Source organism: Varroa destructor, unplaced genomic scaffold (assembly GCF_002443255.2).
Source record: "Varroa destructor unplaced genomic scaffold, Vdes_3.0 BEIS01000002.1, whole genome shotgun sequence".
NCBI classification, from domain to species: Eukaryota; Metazoa; Arthropoda; class Arachnida; order Mesostigmata; family Varroidae; genus Varroa; species Varroa destructor.
This window is the reverse complement of record NW_019211455.1, coordinates 25,973,884-25,990,432: the sequence shown is the minus strand read 5'-3', so window position 1 is coordinate 25,990,432 and position 16,549 is coordinate 25,973,884. Positions and strand designations below refer to the sequence as shown.

The 16,549-nt window shown below is 43.6% G+C and overlaps 1 protein-coding gene and 1 long non-coding RNA gene across 5 annotated transcripts in view; one reads left to right on the top strand and one right to left on the bottom strand.

Moving 5' to 3' along the window:
• The window catches only part of LOC111243870 (uncharacterized), a 174,051-nt gene that overhangs the window by 29,460 nt on the left and 128,042 nt on the right, over window positions 1-16,549 (top strand). For 2 of the 4 annotated variants that reach the window (XM_022790102.2, XM_022790101.2), the window contains exon 1: window positions 13,839-15,050. The exons of the other annotated variants lie outside the window; for them this stretch is intronic. In XM_022790102.2, the coding sequence (XP_022645837.1) occupies window positions 14,786-15,050 (265 nt within the window). In that variant the 5' untranslated portion in view covers window positions 13,839-14,785. Of the gene's footprint in view, window positions 1-13,838; window positions 15,051-16,549 lie in introns of those variants that run through there. 4 annotated transcript variants of the gene reach the window in all.
• Window positions 5,967-7,609, bottom strand: LOC147757591 (uncharacterized). Its single transcript, XR_015321592.1, has 2 exons — window positions 7,046-7,609; window positions 5,967-6,584 (listed from the first exon to the last, which is right to left on the bottom strand). It is a non-coding gene; the product is annotated as an uncharacterized LOC147757591 (long non-coding RNA).

The window sequence follows — 16,549 nt, the reverse complement described above, 5'->3', positions numbered from 1 at the left end:
TATATATATATTTGTGCCTACTGGTATGAAGAAGTTGTACTTGAGTAGGTGTATAGAAATGCGCATACATCGAAGCTCACTCATTGACACAGAGTCGTACGAACGTTCTCTGTCATAGAGCGGAATGGCATTTCTTCGCTCTGGAATCTCTTGGGTTCCTGGTGTTCTTCCCGCCGTCTATTACTATCACCATACTGTCACACGACAACAACAACTACTACGAGTTGACTTCAACTTCACCGTTAACAGCTACTGTTGCCACAGAACGTGGACCTCTTCGTGTCCTTCTAGGCCTACGCCTTACTACGGTCCCTACTTGTCTCCTACCCCCGCTCTTGTCACTCATTATTGCCATTGTGCGGCATCACAGAACGGCTCTGGCTGTGGCCCCTGCGCTGACTGTGTCAACACAACTTCTGTTGCCGCATTCTTCCTATTGTATCGCCGTTGTCTTCGTACTGACTACCACGACAGGATGTCTTTCTCTATCGGTCCGTTGCTTTTCTCTGCGCAGCAGCTCTACAAACCGAGAGTGAAGAGCTCAGTGAAACCGACGACAGTGCTAGTTCATTGGATGCGTGCGGACAGCCAGGCCAACGGCTTCTTGCCGTTTTCAGCCTTCCTCTTCAGCTGCTTCTTGTCTCACTTCTTTCCATCTGCCGCATTTATCCCACCCTCGTGCGCATGAGGCTGTTCGCCTAAACGGCGAAAGTCGACTTGGCCGTTCTAAGGAATGCTGTGGTTTTCTACTGAGAGTCACTGCTCATCGGAGCTCGGCCGTTTGGTTGGTTCGTCCAATCCCTTGAGTTGCTACTTCTCGCAGTAAGCAGTGCAGGCCTTCCCGGCATTAGTGTCCTGCTTGAAATTATACGAAGGCCCGACGATGTTCCAGTACTCACAGTACCTCGGTTGCCGCTGCTGCCATAGTACGTGCCATCAGTTTCACCATGTTGGGGCGTCAACTGACACTTGGAAGGATGCACGTTTGCTTCGAGAATCCTGTCCTACTGTAAGAAGCCTTCGCCGTATTCCTCTTCCATCCGCTCAGTGAGTGTCCTTACCTTATTCTCTGGTATGCGGTAGCAATCAGCGGCGACACGAGCATCGCCTTGGACTTCCATCTCACTTCCGGAAATCGGTTTTACGTCACCATACTGCTCACATAGCCAGCTCTAAAAAAACTCCTCGTATAATGTATACGTGTGCGTCAATGGATGCGAGTGAATTTTTACTAATAGTAGACCTACTGTTTGAATGGTAGTCCGAAATGTAGGCGAAGACCAATATAGGCTGGTACTTTGCGAGCCTATGTGGTGTGCTCAGGCTTCCCTATAAATAATAGAAAAAAAAATGAAATAAAACTTTTTCAATAAATCGACATGGTCTTGGTAGAGAAGTCACAGCATGAGAGTCATGACACGCTTCATAACTGCGTCTTCCCGAAGCTGTATATAGCTTCTAGTTGAATGCTCGGTACTCGTGCCGATCTAGATCAACAGCACGATCCCGTTGAAACCTATTTGTCTACTATTTTCGTTTTGCATAGTAACTAACGACGGTTGTTGTCGATTCCGTGGGGTTGCGTTCCTCCCGTGTTTTTCCGGTCACCGGTCCGTCGTTTTTGGTGGCTGAAAAAACACAACCCAGATGGGGGGAGTATCGCTAGGGCTCTATTCGACCCCGCGAAGCACCTACGTAAATGCTGTAAACATGATAGACGTTGTTCCTGCACTGATAACAAAAGGTACGCGTACTTCCTCGTTTGGTACAGAGCAAGGTACGTATAGGATCAATAGTTCATACAAAGGCAGTAATCAAGGCGACCTTTTCTTGTGTAGATAGCTCCATTACCGGAATCCCATTTTGTCGGAGCTGTGAATGATCACGCTCAAAATCGTTAGCAGTATGTAAATAGTTTTCCATTTTCGCCATTTTTTGCCAGCCGCAGCTCGGAGACTTGACTTCGAAGCGGTTCGGCACCAGGTAAACGATACAAAGGCTTTTCGGTCGGCGCTTTCGGTTAGTTACGGTTGCGGGCCATTTCAGTTCAGACGAACGATCTTAAAAAGATCAAGCCTGATTTTTATTATACGGATCAATAGTCAATCAATAGAGCTAGCAGTGGCGGTTAGACATGATTCGGATTAGTAAATGAAGCTTGACAAAACAGATAAAGGTTGAATCATGCCTGACGCAAGGGTATCCATCGAAATTCCATGATAGTAATAACGAAACAGTATTAATGACAATAACTCAGTTAAATTAATTTCGGCTTTAGGTATCTTTAATACCTACCTTTAATACCAGAAATAAAGTGACGCCATTTTTTTTTTATTGGGCGGAAATGATGACAGTCGCCATCTGCTTGGCCTTCCCCGCTCAAATACGATGATCATTTTAAGTATTCGGCAGCCCCCATTTCAAAACGACGACATCGTAAGCAGGTGTCTGACATTGTGTGAACGACATATATCTTCACAACAGTTTCTATATGAGTGCAGCCCATATCGAAGGGGTAATTCATATTAATAGCGTTAATGCTGAGGTGCCGTTAAGTATTTTATTGAAGTTGGTCATTTCAGCAGAGGAATCAATATCAAATCATATTGAGCAAATGATATTGTCTTTATGAGAAATCATCAAATTTTTAATCTTGTTATGTTATCTATTTATATTTATCAAATTTCGAGCTGACCCCGATGTGCTTTTCGTATTGAGATTGCCGAGTCCCTATGTTACGTATGAACTATGCAAAATACCTATTTAACTCGTATTTAACAATAAATATTATTTGAGATTTTTTTCGCTTGCTTCAGCCTTCCACGATTGAAAGCTGTCAAACAGATTCCAGAAGAGAAGGCGTATATATTTTTTTTATCATTGTTTTATCTAATAGCAACTGTAAGCTATACTTATCGCATTAGCTAAACAAAATTAGGTCGGAGAAACATTTGCGCGTACTTTTGGCTAGTGACAGATGAGTCTACTGACGTATCTATTGATTCGTTGATAAGTACTACCTAGGGTGTCACTCAACTGAGGGACAGATAGACGGAAACGAGGAACTGACATTTACACAGTTGCAAATTGCTGGCTAACGTACGTTTGTCGTGGTTGATATTTTAAAGACCTATTTGAGCACACTCCGGTAGCTGTTCACTAGGTAGTCCATTAGCTGATCCGCTTTACGGTCCGTCGATTCTTCGCTTGAACGATCATTAGTGATACCTCTATTTGAATGGCAGCCCGCTTCCCCCACTCGTCGGCGTTATGGCGGTTGGACAGATAGCAAATTTGCGATGCTGCAATGAGTTACAGGGTGTCACGTTTATATCCCTTGCCGATCATCACAAATTTGTTGTATGCCATATGCACGTTCACTGCTGGTGTATGTGTACGTATGTAGAGGTAAGATCGATCTTCCTGAGGCAACAGCCTATACTATCGACGCCATGGGTCAGTAAGGTCACGTTGAATTTGACTAAGTGTAGATTGAACCTCTTACATAGCGTAGACTCCGTTCGTCGAGGTCAACGACGATTCTGGCATTTGAGGGACAGACATGATGCTGACCATGATGTTGGACACTGAGCGAACAGCGTTTGCATACGATGCCAGGTGCTTCGGCGTACACACAGAACATAAATGGCTGTCTTACTGGTTTTAGTCATGTGTTAGAAAGAATAATTTCCATATACCGGTAATGGCTGGAAAGTTTACTCTATCCTTTATGCCAGCATTTTCCTCAAATGATCAGATACTTATTTTTGATCAGCATGAAGAATCTAGTTGTTTCTGAAGATTGAGACAGATTTGATGAGATTTGATTGCTCAATTGCATTAATCCGGTTGTATTTCGACTGAGTGCGAAACGAGTACGGGTGTAAATTTCTACAGGGCTGTCATAAATATAAAATGGTAGGTTCATAGGTGTGTGCATCTGTGGCGCATGCGGAAGACGCCATTTATACAAGGTTGTGGCAATTTTCCCTCTCGTCTATCCAGAAACAAATCCCCAATATACTGCCTCTTTATCAAACCCAAAATCAGTTCACACGTATGCTGCTTTTGTTTAAAATGGAACACCAACTTAGCGAACACAACCCCAGTAAATTGGCTTCAGGTGTAGAAGTAAGAAAATTCTCTAATAGAATCATTATCCCCTAACTCCTCGCACAGCTGAATGCACGGTTGGCTGTACGTTAGGCCTACGCTTTCGAGCGAATTTCCAATTGCGATCGATGTACACCAAAAATCCCGTGGTCCTTTGTTTGCCGCACGTTACCGGTCCTGATTTATGTCTATCTAGATGAAACTCCACCGATACGAACCACATCAAAACTATACGGTGCTGAATGGAAGGTGCGGGCTGTGTCGATCCTCCGTAAACCTCTGTGTCTTTTCAGATTCGACACCACCCAATTAACTGTTTACGACCTATGTGAGCTTGCTCGAGATGATCGACTAGAACGGTCTGTATTTCTTCTTGTATGCATTATTTACCGTTGTTGCATGTTATCGAAGTAAGCGTGTAGACATTGTATAAACAGCTAACAGCTAAGATGTTACGTGGTCATATATTACTACATGCTTTCTTAATGGATGCTAAACAAGGAAACTCCGAGGAGTCCAAGTATAACAACCATATCTTCGTATTTGCTCATTCATTCATATATCTTTTTATGGAGATACATTGATTGATCTGGTGGATTGCAGCCGCGAGATGCGCCCTGCGCCGCTTTCATAGTCTCGTCATTTCAACTGTAATTTTTTTTGTTTCATGTCAAAGGAAGTAGATCGTTCTTCGTCCACATATTGTTGTTGCCGTTGTTTGCCTCACTCGGTATCCGACGCCCACTGGGGCTGGGCTTGTCCAATTATGTGCCTTACAACTTGTGAAAGTGAAACTTCTCTCCCAAGCAACAAGCAGGTTTAGAGCGACTTATATCACCATAATACACGCCCATCGGGTTTAAGCAATATAGTAATAAGCATGAGTCGACCGAGTGTTGTCTACGATATAAATATAATACACTGCTCAAAATGATAGTATCGAGCACAGAAATACCGTCACAATAGCCGACTACAGATAAATGGAAGGTTCTTTATTTAATAATCGACAATTATAACTCTTATTCTATAATGAAAGCCACCTCCTATAGTCGGTCTCCGTTTTTTATAGACCATTCAATGCATCTACAAGGAATCAACAGAAAGTTCCTACAATCGGATAAGCGGAGACAGTAATTCAGCGCTGGAAGCTAGAAGCTGGGTCGTGCCACTTCTCCATCCATTCGTTTTTCTACTCTAGTTGTGGTCTTGACCCAGCGTGCAATTCCTCCCTTGAGTGTAATTAGTAGATCCAGGTAGCGCTAGGTTTTCCCTGCAAGACCTGGAACTCTCATCGCCAGTAGCGATCGACGAGCTTTCGTTTGTGGTTCTGTTTAGGATGTCCGTGTAGAATTGAGACTGATGCGGCTGTGTTCGCCACGATGTCGACGTAAATAGACGACGACGACGACGGTATTTGGGTTGACTAGGCAAATTGCAAATCGGTGACACATAACAGAGTAAGCTACGGTGAACGAAAGGAGCAAACAAGTGATTTTCCCTGCTGTTTGCCGGCGCCTCGGTTGGTTCGTGTTTGTGTGGTCGCGATCTGGTCAGAATAGAAGTCGCACAGCTTAAGCAAGCGACGCTCATACCTGACGCAAGTGATAGCTGCTCGATCGGTTTTATCAAATAGGGTTAGACCGAAAGAAAAAGGCACCAGTTTGTTCCCAATAGCGTAGCCATTTTTTTATCTCATCAAATGATAAATGGGCAAAAAGGAACTTGTCAGTGTTGAGTGCAATCTTTGGATGGCGCCTACTTTTATGCTATAAAAGTAAAAGGTATAAAAGCAGAATCAGACTCAAATGGCGTAGGCGTGTGAAATTTACTAAATTATATTAAATTCACGCGACTGAACTGTGATTATTAATGCTATTATTATACTATCATTTTTATGGAGTCATTTTTTTATTTCATCGTATATAAACAATACAGCATCTGTATATCGATGGTCAGACGAAGCTACTTAATAGCCTCTGCATAAGGGACACAATCTCCTTCGTTACATTTCCTTTGAATATGTTTCTTTCGACATCCGTTGATCATAAGCTCGAGACTAGATTGCCGCAAATATAAACTAGAGGCCACGACTACTTTCACGGTGAGGTATGAAGTTCTACATCTCTTTAATCATATTTTCATCGTAGTGCACTAGCTTCAATCATCGTAGTGGGACAGACGGATTACGGGGAAGAAAATTGGTTCGCGTCGTAAAATATTGTTTATAATGTCTCCGCATCACCCATTTATATTGCTTCTTTTGAAATCGTTTAATGGTATTGCTATTGATTTTATCACTAAACACTTATGGTTGGCAGTGATTCTATGGACGGTGCCTCGTGAGCTTCACGACGCGGCATATCGCTGTTGTCAAATGATACATTGCAAAAAGAATGAGTCAGCAGACATTGGTGTTCCAACGCACGATGAAGCTCATTTCTTTTTCTCGCACAACGATACTGCTCTAAATACTGAAAAACAAAAACAAAAAAAAAAAAAAAAAATTGAAGTATAAATCACCTAATACGTTGTAATAATCTAATAGGCGTTTTTGATGGGTAGATAGGTCTGTTATGTAGTATCATCCTTCCATCGTAAATGTACTTTGTACTCCTCAGTCTACTGGATACGGACCTATCCAACAAACCTATCGTATCTATTGCATATTCTCCAGTTAATCGAATACACAGATTGTTATAGAGATCAAAAGGCTAGTAAACGAAACAATAGATAAATATAAGCAAAAAGTTGTCTAAAAATGCAATCCACGCGCTTTTTTTTGTTCTTCCTCAGCAGGATTGCCATCAAGAGTCTTTTTTTGACGGTAGAAGCAGCCTGATCCCGCACGCTGTGCTAGGTATGCTTCCTACATCCTCGCTTGATCATGTACTTCTCGGCAATGACAAATATCTGTTTACAATACATTACGTACCCATAACGATGTAGGAAACGTATGAGAAGCCAGTGCTTGCCGCGTACGCACACTGATATCATCACTGATCGCTTGATATGATCCGAATGGCAGCAGTAATGGGGAAGGCAATAGCAATCAGTGATGTTTTTTTCTGATCATAAACGCGTGCTTTGGGATCAATTTCGAGTAGCGACAACGAATGAGTCAGTTGGGGTTTATAGAGCGAAGCACGTGTGATAACTAGCTGGCTCCACCAACCCAGCTAGCTTGATCAGCTCGACGTTCCTATCACTTCCTGAGAGAGGATTGGGAAGGCGGCGAGCGTGTTAAAACTAGCATGAAGCTCTTTCCCTCTAGAGTTTTCATCTAGACGTTATCGTCCGTCGCCAGTTGGACCTTGCTCAACCCATGCCGATCGAGCCGTTCGTTCGTTTGCTAGAAGGTCGCCAGGTTACGGGGCACGGGTCGCTAGTTCATGAGGATCTCAGTCCGGATTTGGCATCCAGTCAAGCGACTCAATCGGGAAAGGACTTCGAATTAAGTGTGCGCTTACTGAATTGCAAAACATTCGCAAGGAATTAATTCGGAAATTTAAAGGCTGCAGGGCCAATCGTCGTAAGGCGCTATTGTAAATCGTGAACGGATCGTAATTCTGGAACGGCAGAATTACGAAAGAGCGGTGAAAGCTAGACAAGCTGTAAAAAGCCGGATGTCAACAATAACGTGGCTTGTGAACGCATGAATAATGTAGGTTAGCATTTGGTGTCTATAGCAAATCGTTTAGATATATTTACAGATATATAATAATATCTATGATTTGAATTGGGTATTTTGAGTCGTCCGCCCGAAATTCTCGGTGGCCATCCGCCACCAGTTTTGGACAGATCGTCTCCACTGCCGGTCTCGAATATTATACGTCAGCTATATATTTCTGCCGTCAGTAGGACGCCAAATAACCGTCGAGACCTATTCTATACATCGGTAAATAAGTAAAACTTTAGAGAGTAGCTTTTAACTAACAGTGCTATCGCTAAAACATGGGTTTTACTTTTCGATCGTTGCCGTTCCCGTTACTGATCTCACAAAAAATGTACGAGCCCTGATAGCTATGCGTTCAGACAGCTGACAAATAAAATTAAATCAAAAAGAGAATACAATATATGGAGATATAAACAATATAGGCATATAGAAGTCTACTCATGTGTGTCTTGCATTAAATCTGTTATCTCTGACTGCGTCGACATGTGGCCAAGTGCCAGCTTCAAACAAATCAACATGTTTCTATTATGGTAAAATGTGTTTGTCGTGTCATCGCAAACAGAGCCTAGATCTTAAGGATAAGATTTTTCCCTTAAGACTTGAACCAGGGTGGTGAAAGTGAAGCGGTGCGCCTTATTCCTGAACAGATATCACCAGTAGCATTGAAGAAGTAGTGATCCGTTTGCATCTATAGCAAATTATTACTACTCGACCCATTGCGCGCCGGCGGGTGTCAAATAGTAAGCGAAATGTTAATATGTCCTTGGTTATTCTTGGACACCGATGCACTCGCGTCAACCATCACGAGTCACCGTTCGGATGGCCTTTCATGATTTCTACTGATGCTGCTAGTACGCTTAGAGCAACGGCGCTATTTCGTTTTGCGGTTATAGCACCAGCGATAATAGTAATAAATATTACCGCTGTTATAATCGAGGCGAGTTCATTGCTTGGTCTTTGGAGGTCCCAAGGCCGCTTCTATCATCACCCGTCACTGTTTCGGCACACACTGATCGAGATACGGGCATCGCTGCTAAATAGATGCTCATAGATAGAACGTTATATCTAGTTGTGCATATCATATAATAGTCGAATCTATCTGACACTCAGAAGACGGGGTTATTTTGTTTGAAAAACAACTAATTAATAAGGTATTACAGTACAGTTAGCAGTAACAGGACGCGGTGAGGCAGTAATATTCACTGATAGTGGATCCGTAAGGTACGAAACCTGGCCGACTCTCGTCGCCCATATGTCGCTTAGAAGTTAGCTTCCCAATGTCATATAGCCGATCGGCCAATCAGACAACCGTAAGACCGTGGGCTATTTCTCATTATGGGCTACTCTGGACTCGTCCAGTTTTGTATTTAGTTAGAAAAGGACAAATGAGATATTTACGCTACCAAATCAGGCTTCCAGAACAGCAAAATGTTCCTTATCACTCATAGACACCGGCGAGATCTATTGACGCCCCTTCAATCTGCAGCATTACTTGTCTAGCAGGTGTTGCTGATATCCCTTGGATGAAATGATCATTACTTTTAGCTTACAAACTTTATAATCATAAATAATAATATTCAATAATATAAGCAGAGTTATTATATAATTATAAGAGAGCAGGTGTGCACCATCCGGTATAAACAGATGACGAGCATATAAGACAAACGTTGAATGTATACGCGCTGCACTCATTCATAAAGCTTGTATTACGGCTACCCCATCCCCCTCGTATTCATGATAAGCACTCAGCGCGTGCTTAGCATCTATTAATACGTTCGCAATTCAATAATGAAATGTACGTGTACCATGACGACCGGTAACATTTCTGTAGCTTGCGGTTGCCACGCAACTCTAACGTTGTTGCATTAATCATATTTACACTTTACGTAGTACTGCCCTCGACGTAGTAAGATGGACAGCAAGCTTTACCAATATCGCCACAATCGCGTTTATAAACGTCTATCAACTAAACGGTTGTTGGCTGGAAACCATCGTCAAAGCCTCGACACGGATTCATTTGTCACCGTCTACGGATATGTTTTCATGACCCAGTTGTGGTCGTTATATAGTATGCCGCCGGACACGTTCCGCAAGATCTCCGTTGGCGTCTATCATAGGGGCAACGTCCTGTTGCCATATGCAATGCCCTGCACCGCAGTGCTTGCTGAGGCAGGATAACTGCTAGCACAAAACGGCGAGTTATGCATTTTTATTTCATTGCACGTATGGATACTCGGTACCTATTTGTAGAAGGTAGCCATGAACGTTGCCTCTGCAGTCAGTACGTAGAAGAAGAAGAGAGTATTTTTCTCAACAAACTGCTAATTAAACTCCATCAGACTCACACGGACAGAAACATGATGTTTTAGATATGGGCAGGTTAGCAGTGTTTTTAAGTAGAAGGATCAGTTTGAATGAATATCGAACGAATACAATCTGTGGGCACGACATTTATACGACCTTTTCAAGTTCTTACGTTATATATACACGCGACATCTCAGAATCAGACGTTACTTTTGCAATGTTACCGTTAACCGAGCGAAAGACGCCGATCAAGCTGTGATCTTTTTCGATCCACAGGTGTCTAATACGGTACGTTCGACTTGATGTTCGTTTCGCCGATTGATCAAATAAGACCTCCCTTGCGAGTCCTTTGAAGATAGACCAGTTACGTCTCACTTTTGCCAAGTAACCTCGTTGTCTGTGTTTTGCCCTCTCCTTTCTCCCAGATCTTGATAAAATAGTCAGTTACGCCTACGCTTAACGTCTCCCGGGAATCATAGACTGATTTAGTCAGTCTGGTCTGTTGATAAACGTCGTTGTGCGTCTGAAAACTGCATTGAAAAAGTGAGGCAAGCCATTGAACTTCTCTCGATTCGTTTCCCCTATAGCGTCTGTTAAAAAAAAATATAGAGACAAAACTAAAGCCACGGCTTAATTGTTCGTTTCGAAGATATTGTTGCATTGGATGGTTTTAGGTCGGTAGGCAATATGCGCCTTAGTCGGCCGCTATCCTTTTTGTTTCGGGTTTACGGCACCAGGCTGTGGACACTAACCAAGGACGAACGAATATAATTATTTTGACTCTTAGATCATACCAGACAAAATGAATGTAATGAACCAGCACACCCGTATGTGATGACGTTCTCAGCTTTTGACCGTACAGTTATGGTAGTATGGGTACAAAGAGTGACTAGTTTCTCGTTAGCTAACTATTAGCGTGCCTCGACAAACGCCTTTCCTTAAACAGCGTTTCCTACGAAATGCCCAATAGCGAAGGTCGATTGAACCTCGCTTTAGAGCCTCCTTCAATAGGCTTACTAGTAACGAGAACAAACACTTTAATTAGATTCTCTTGCCGCGGTCATCTCAAGATAGTAAATTATATTAGATAGATTAGATCGTTCAGCGTACGAATTAGCAGCTCGTTCAAATTATCGAGTTAAGGAAGTACCGAAGTATATGCACTTGTTCGAGATTCGTACCTTTCTTGGGCGATGCCGCCACATTGGGTACAGGGGGAAAAAACACTCGTAGCGGCGTTCCCCATCAGTGAGGAACAGCTTTTTGAAAGAATCAGGACAATATGAGTAGAACCGATGGATGATTCAGTCAATGTTGCCAATTCCTGATGTTGTCGCCCACCAGTCGTTCAGCTAGTAGTACCGCTTTTACTTACTATATAAATAAACGGCTTCTGCGTTCGACGGATTGCATCACGAAGGCCAGCCAGCGGTAATCTACTTCATTGTTTTCGACATTTTGCTCCACGTTTCCTTCATCTTTTCTTTTCCAGCGTCTACCGATTGTTGTTGTCGTCGTCGTCGTCGTATACATTTCTGGATATTATATATGTAAGGATTTGTTTGTTGTTGGTAGCTCGGTTGCTCCCGCTGCCTCTACAGCTATCAACCTAAATCTAGAAAATTTCATCATGAACTCTCTCACAACGGCGTTATTATGCCTATATCTGTATCGTTGTTTTTCAGTCTGTCGTCGAATTGGTGGTGAAACTCGCTCTCTAATCGTGGACTTCTAACGGCTGATCGCTGGTTAGGCGCGCCGTAATTATCGGTGCAGTACGCACGTAAACGTTACATGCACTTGATTTTTTCATCTTTTGTAATCCTATAAATGCTATTGTTACTGTGATCGGTGCTCGCTGTCGCTCCCGCTATTGGCATTAGGCCCTCGCTGGCAGTGAGGGAAGTTCTGTGTGGGTTGTATTAAACTGGACAGCGGCAGGATTAACAGAAACCTCAACTTGTTTACCACTCTGAGTCCTTTCGCGTGAATGAGAATACCGTCGATGGCTGTAATGTAATTCTCGGCCACGCAACGCGACGGCTGCAGCAGGACAAACGGTAAAGCAATCGCTAGAAGACACAGACAAAAAACAATATGTTTGTAGATACATATCAACAAGAAATAGGGCCGTAGTTAGTTAAATGAAGCACAAGTTGTCGGGTGCACTTATGCCAGAAAATCTATAATGATTTTATGCGTGATAGGCTCGACGCAATCGGCTATCGAAGGCGCACACAGTTGTGTTTTGTGACCGGATTACCTATAAAACAGTTTATTACGCTGGGGTCATTGTGCACAGTTGTTAGTGGTCGCGTATAGAAACCTCTATTCATATCTCTCTGAGGAGTTTATTTCTGTGAAGTGCGTGGGACTGGATATACGGAATCGCCATGAAGCACCGCTAGCAATCAGCTTCGCGTTGACAAGATCGGTTTACGACTTTCGACATGACAGACAACTGGACGCTCGCTGTCCTGTGTCGTCTAATATACGCATGTATTCAAGCCGAACCGTCTTCATACATAATCTCATTGATGAACACAAGAAAAAAAAGTATTTTCTAGAACTGGAAGACTAATCATGTTTGTTCTGTTTGCAAAGCGTTACGTGGCCTTTGTTCGTTTAGCCTATTGTGGAACTATCGCACGACGAAGCCGGTAATCAAAGCAGTCAGATTACTGCTTCGAGCATTCGTCCGAAAGGCCCGCAACGTTGAAGTGCAGACCAGATGCATATTCTTCTTCAGAGCGCCATTTTTTTCGCATTGATTTTCACAGCCCTGAAATGAATAATGGTACAGTTGATCCCCCATTTATGTAACAAAAATCTGTGTAAGTTCATAACTTATGTCAACAGAAACGGTAAGTAGAGTGAACGTATGGACTTGGGCGCATAGATGAAATATGAATAGTATTAACTCAGTGTTACTCACTCTGACAATGATGACGGGGGGCCGAAAGGAACTCAGACGCTCAAGACGACAGAATACGTCGAAATCGTAAACTGTCATTTGACGTTTGGTCCACATTGTCATACTATCTGCTGTATAGCATTAAAGGTTATTCATGATAATTTTTGTCTGAAACCCATCGATTGATCATCGTTTAACGTGTCCGTAAACCCAAGTCTAACCATGTATCAGTAGAAATTCTCAGAGGTTTAACGACGCTCGTTAAATCATCGGAAACGTAGAAAATTTGTCCCTAGCCGAACTCCCGTATTGCTACCTTGCGCTGGAGCACCACCTTTTTAGTAGACTGACAATAGCAAATGGACGGTTAAAATGGAATGGTTAAACAGAAGGAATACTAGCGGATCCCTTCCCGGGCTTCCGCGTATTTCTTCTTGTTGATGCACAATGTTTCGGCGTTTAAGGCTAACACTTATGATATAATAGCAGATTCACGAAGAGGCTGCGGTGTATAGCATTTTCCGAATTAAGGCAAAAGCAACCATGAACGACAAGTTACTAACGCACTAAATAAACGATTCTAATTGCACGGTACACGCGGGAAGCCTTTTACTACATCTTTTCACAAATGGCGAAACCTGCCGCTGGAATATTGAATCTATCTATGTATGTTATGTCGGTCTAGACAACCCAGCGGTAATGATATCGGCGGCAGTAGTAGCCTGCCTGCTTCTGCTGAAGCTGCCGAAATGTCGCTCCGTACCGTGCTGGGCACGCGAGACTTCCCTCTCTCATCTGGGAAAGGGGAAGTCGCCGTGGGGCGCCGGTTGGAGCTCAGAAGCACTCCGACCACTGGACGGGCAGGATGTCATTGCCGATACAAACTAGATGGATCCAGCATGACAACAATACGCTAGGCCAAGTTGAAGGCACTCAGTAAACTACCATAATTAAAACTGTCAGGTTAGACCTGATGTTTCCCAAGATAGTCATTGTCTATTGTTGTGGGAACTTCGTTAAAAGATTTATCCAGGTGCAAGTATCGTACTGTGTCACGCCAGGATCCAATGCGAAAAAAAGCTGTCTCCTGTTTTTGACACAAAATCTGCTGCACAGTTTGATTGCAGCCAGACATAATATAACATAACAAAGCTCGCACAAGATACAAAAAATCGATATGTGTCAACAACTGCAATGTGAATTGAGCGATATGATTATACACGAGAAAAGGCGGCAGCAAGAACAGGTTGATTGTAGACTCATCGATCAGCGCGGGTAGAATGAGATATGTGTCCTATTGTCAGCCTTCTCTTTCTGCACCGGCAGTCCTCGAGTCCAACCTGAGGATTGCAATCGATCAAGGCCTGGCTAGCCCACGCCCCTGCCCCCGGTCGAATCGTCGCAAATGATACAACTACTGTGCTCTGACACCAAATGAGACAGTTATGAAGGTGAGCGACTGGCGCATGATGATGTTATGCGAAGTGTGATGATGGAGCAGGCAACAATTATCAAGTGGTGATGACGGATCGTTAACGCAGAAAGGATTAGCGAATTGTGGAAAAACTATTTGCTCTTGGTGAAAACAAGAGGAAACGCCTGCGCCTAACGCTTAGGCACGAACGCATGTCGGTCACTACATCAGCATCAGAGTTCTGCTACTCCAAGCATCAATCGCCAACTTATCCATCGGCGTCTAGTACGTAACGAGCATGGCGCATCTAATAGTATCAGCGTTCTTAGCAGCAGGCCTGGTGGCATGGTGACGAGACAGTAGGACGATGCAAATAATCAGGCCGCGGCCGGCAGTAGGCCCTGCTACCGTTGCCGCTGCTGCCGTAAGCTGTAATGCAGTAAGTTCGACCGGATCGCTTGCGCACTCGATGTGTTGTTCTGGCGCATTGGGCTTTCAACTTTTGCTACTGTGGATTGTGTTCAGTGGTGGTTCTTTATTGATCTTGCCACCAACTGGTGGATGGACGGCTCGCGCAGCACCACCGAGAGTTCGCGCTGACGCCGAACAACCCGGAGAGGAAACATTTCCACGTAAGTTTCTTGAAACACTAATAGGTCTTGTTCGTACGGATAACATCCTTACCATTAACTAACGCGGATGGGTAGATCGGATTGTAGATTCATAGGTAGGAATATAGGCGCATATTTACGTAAGCAAGTATGATTTGATGGAAGAGAAGAAAGAGGTTTTCAAAAAGTGGCTTATTACGCTTCTAGTCACCTATCCGCTAGAAGATTCGTCGTGAATATACGAAATGGCATTTTCTATTACTCATAGAATTTAATTACTTTGAGTAGTTATTGTCTTCAATCTTGCTTATGGATTTCACTTGCAGTTAACGAGTTTCAAGTAAGTTTAAAGACACTTGCGAAGCATTCTTCGGACACACTCAATTCGGGACTGTATTCTCTATCGCACTCTGCGGGGATGGAAACCCTAAACGTTCCGGTTTTAGCTAGCGTTGTCGCTAATATATTGTGATGTCATCCTAAACGTACGCACGAGCTCGACCGCAAGACGCTTCCCTTAGATTGTTCCCTGTCAAATAACGACACGCGGCTTCGTTAACTCGACACGTGGGATACCTTTAGGGAGTGCCTGTCACAACGTGTCGCACTACGGGAAGGCTTTGTGCGAAATTTATTGCGCCGTCAATGGCTTCCGTTTTCTCCTTCTTTGTCTCTCGCTTTATGAACTTCTCCTTTCGAAATACCGCTCAGTACAATGAACGACCTTTCACGACGAAAATTTACCCGTTTATAAAATGGGCTCTCGCGACCACGATCACTTGAACCAGTCGCTACTATCGTTGTATTATGTCAGCGGCAGAGCGCGCCTCTTCGTATCTAAACCCATTTCCATTACCAGCGAAATTAGTATGTGTTTAGAGGGTCTTAAGGGGCATTTTTTTCCTCTCTTTTTTCTGCTCTCGATTGCTCTCTGTATAGAAAAATAACTAACACGGTTCCGCTTAAAGGCCTGACACAAGACAAATCGACATCTCACTCCTAAGCCAGTGTTTTCCATATTTGTTTCCCGTTGGTAGCCATAATGCGCTCACGTACTGTCAGATACGCGTTATCGCTGACGGTCCCCAGTGACCCTCCGCTCTATTGAAACTTCTTATTCGTAACACGCCCATTTCCGTAGCGGTCGCCATTTGACGGCCATGCTTTCAGTTGTTCTGTGAAGCGTCAGATCGCGTCATGCGTTCTTCTGGAGATTCCGAATGTGTCCCATGCGAACGGTAGTATCGGCTGTTTGGGAAACACCTAAAAGGCTGTGTCGTTCCGGGGAACGTAGCAAAGATATTATCCATTGTGTCTCTACTAGTGGCAAGCGATAGCCGTCATCGACCGCTAGATATTTATTGCAATATCATACGGTTACTGTTGTTGCTGATGGTGCACGCCGTTGTGTGTTTCTCTGTGAATGGACATGTAACGCCGCAGTACATTTTATACCAGTAGGGTACAAGCGGCCGGTCTAGCTCATCCTATCTTTCCTCGTTACAACGCGAGCCGCTAGC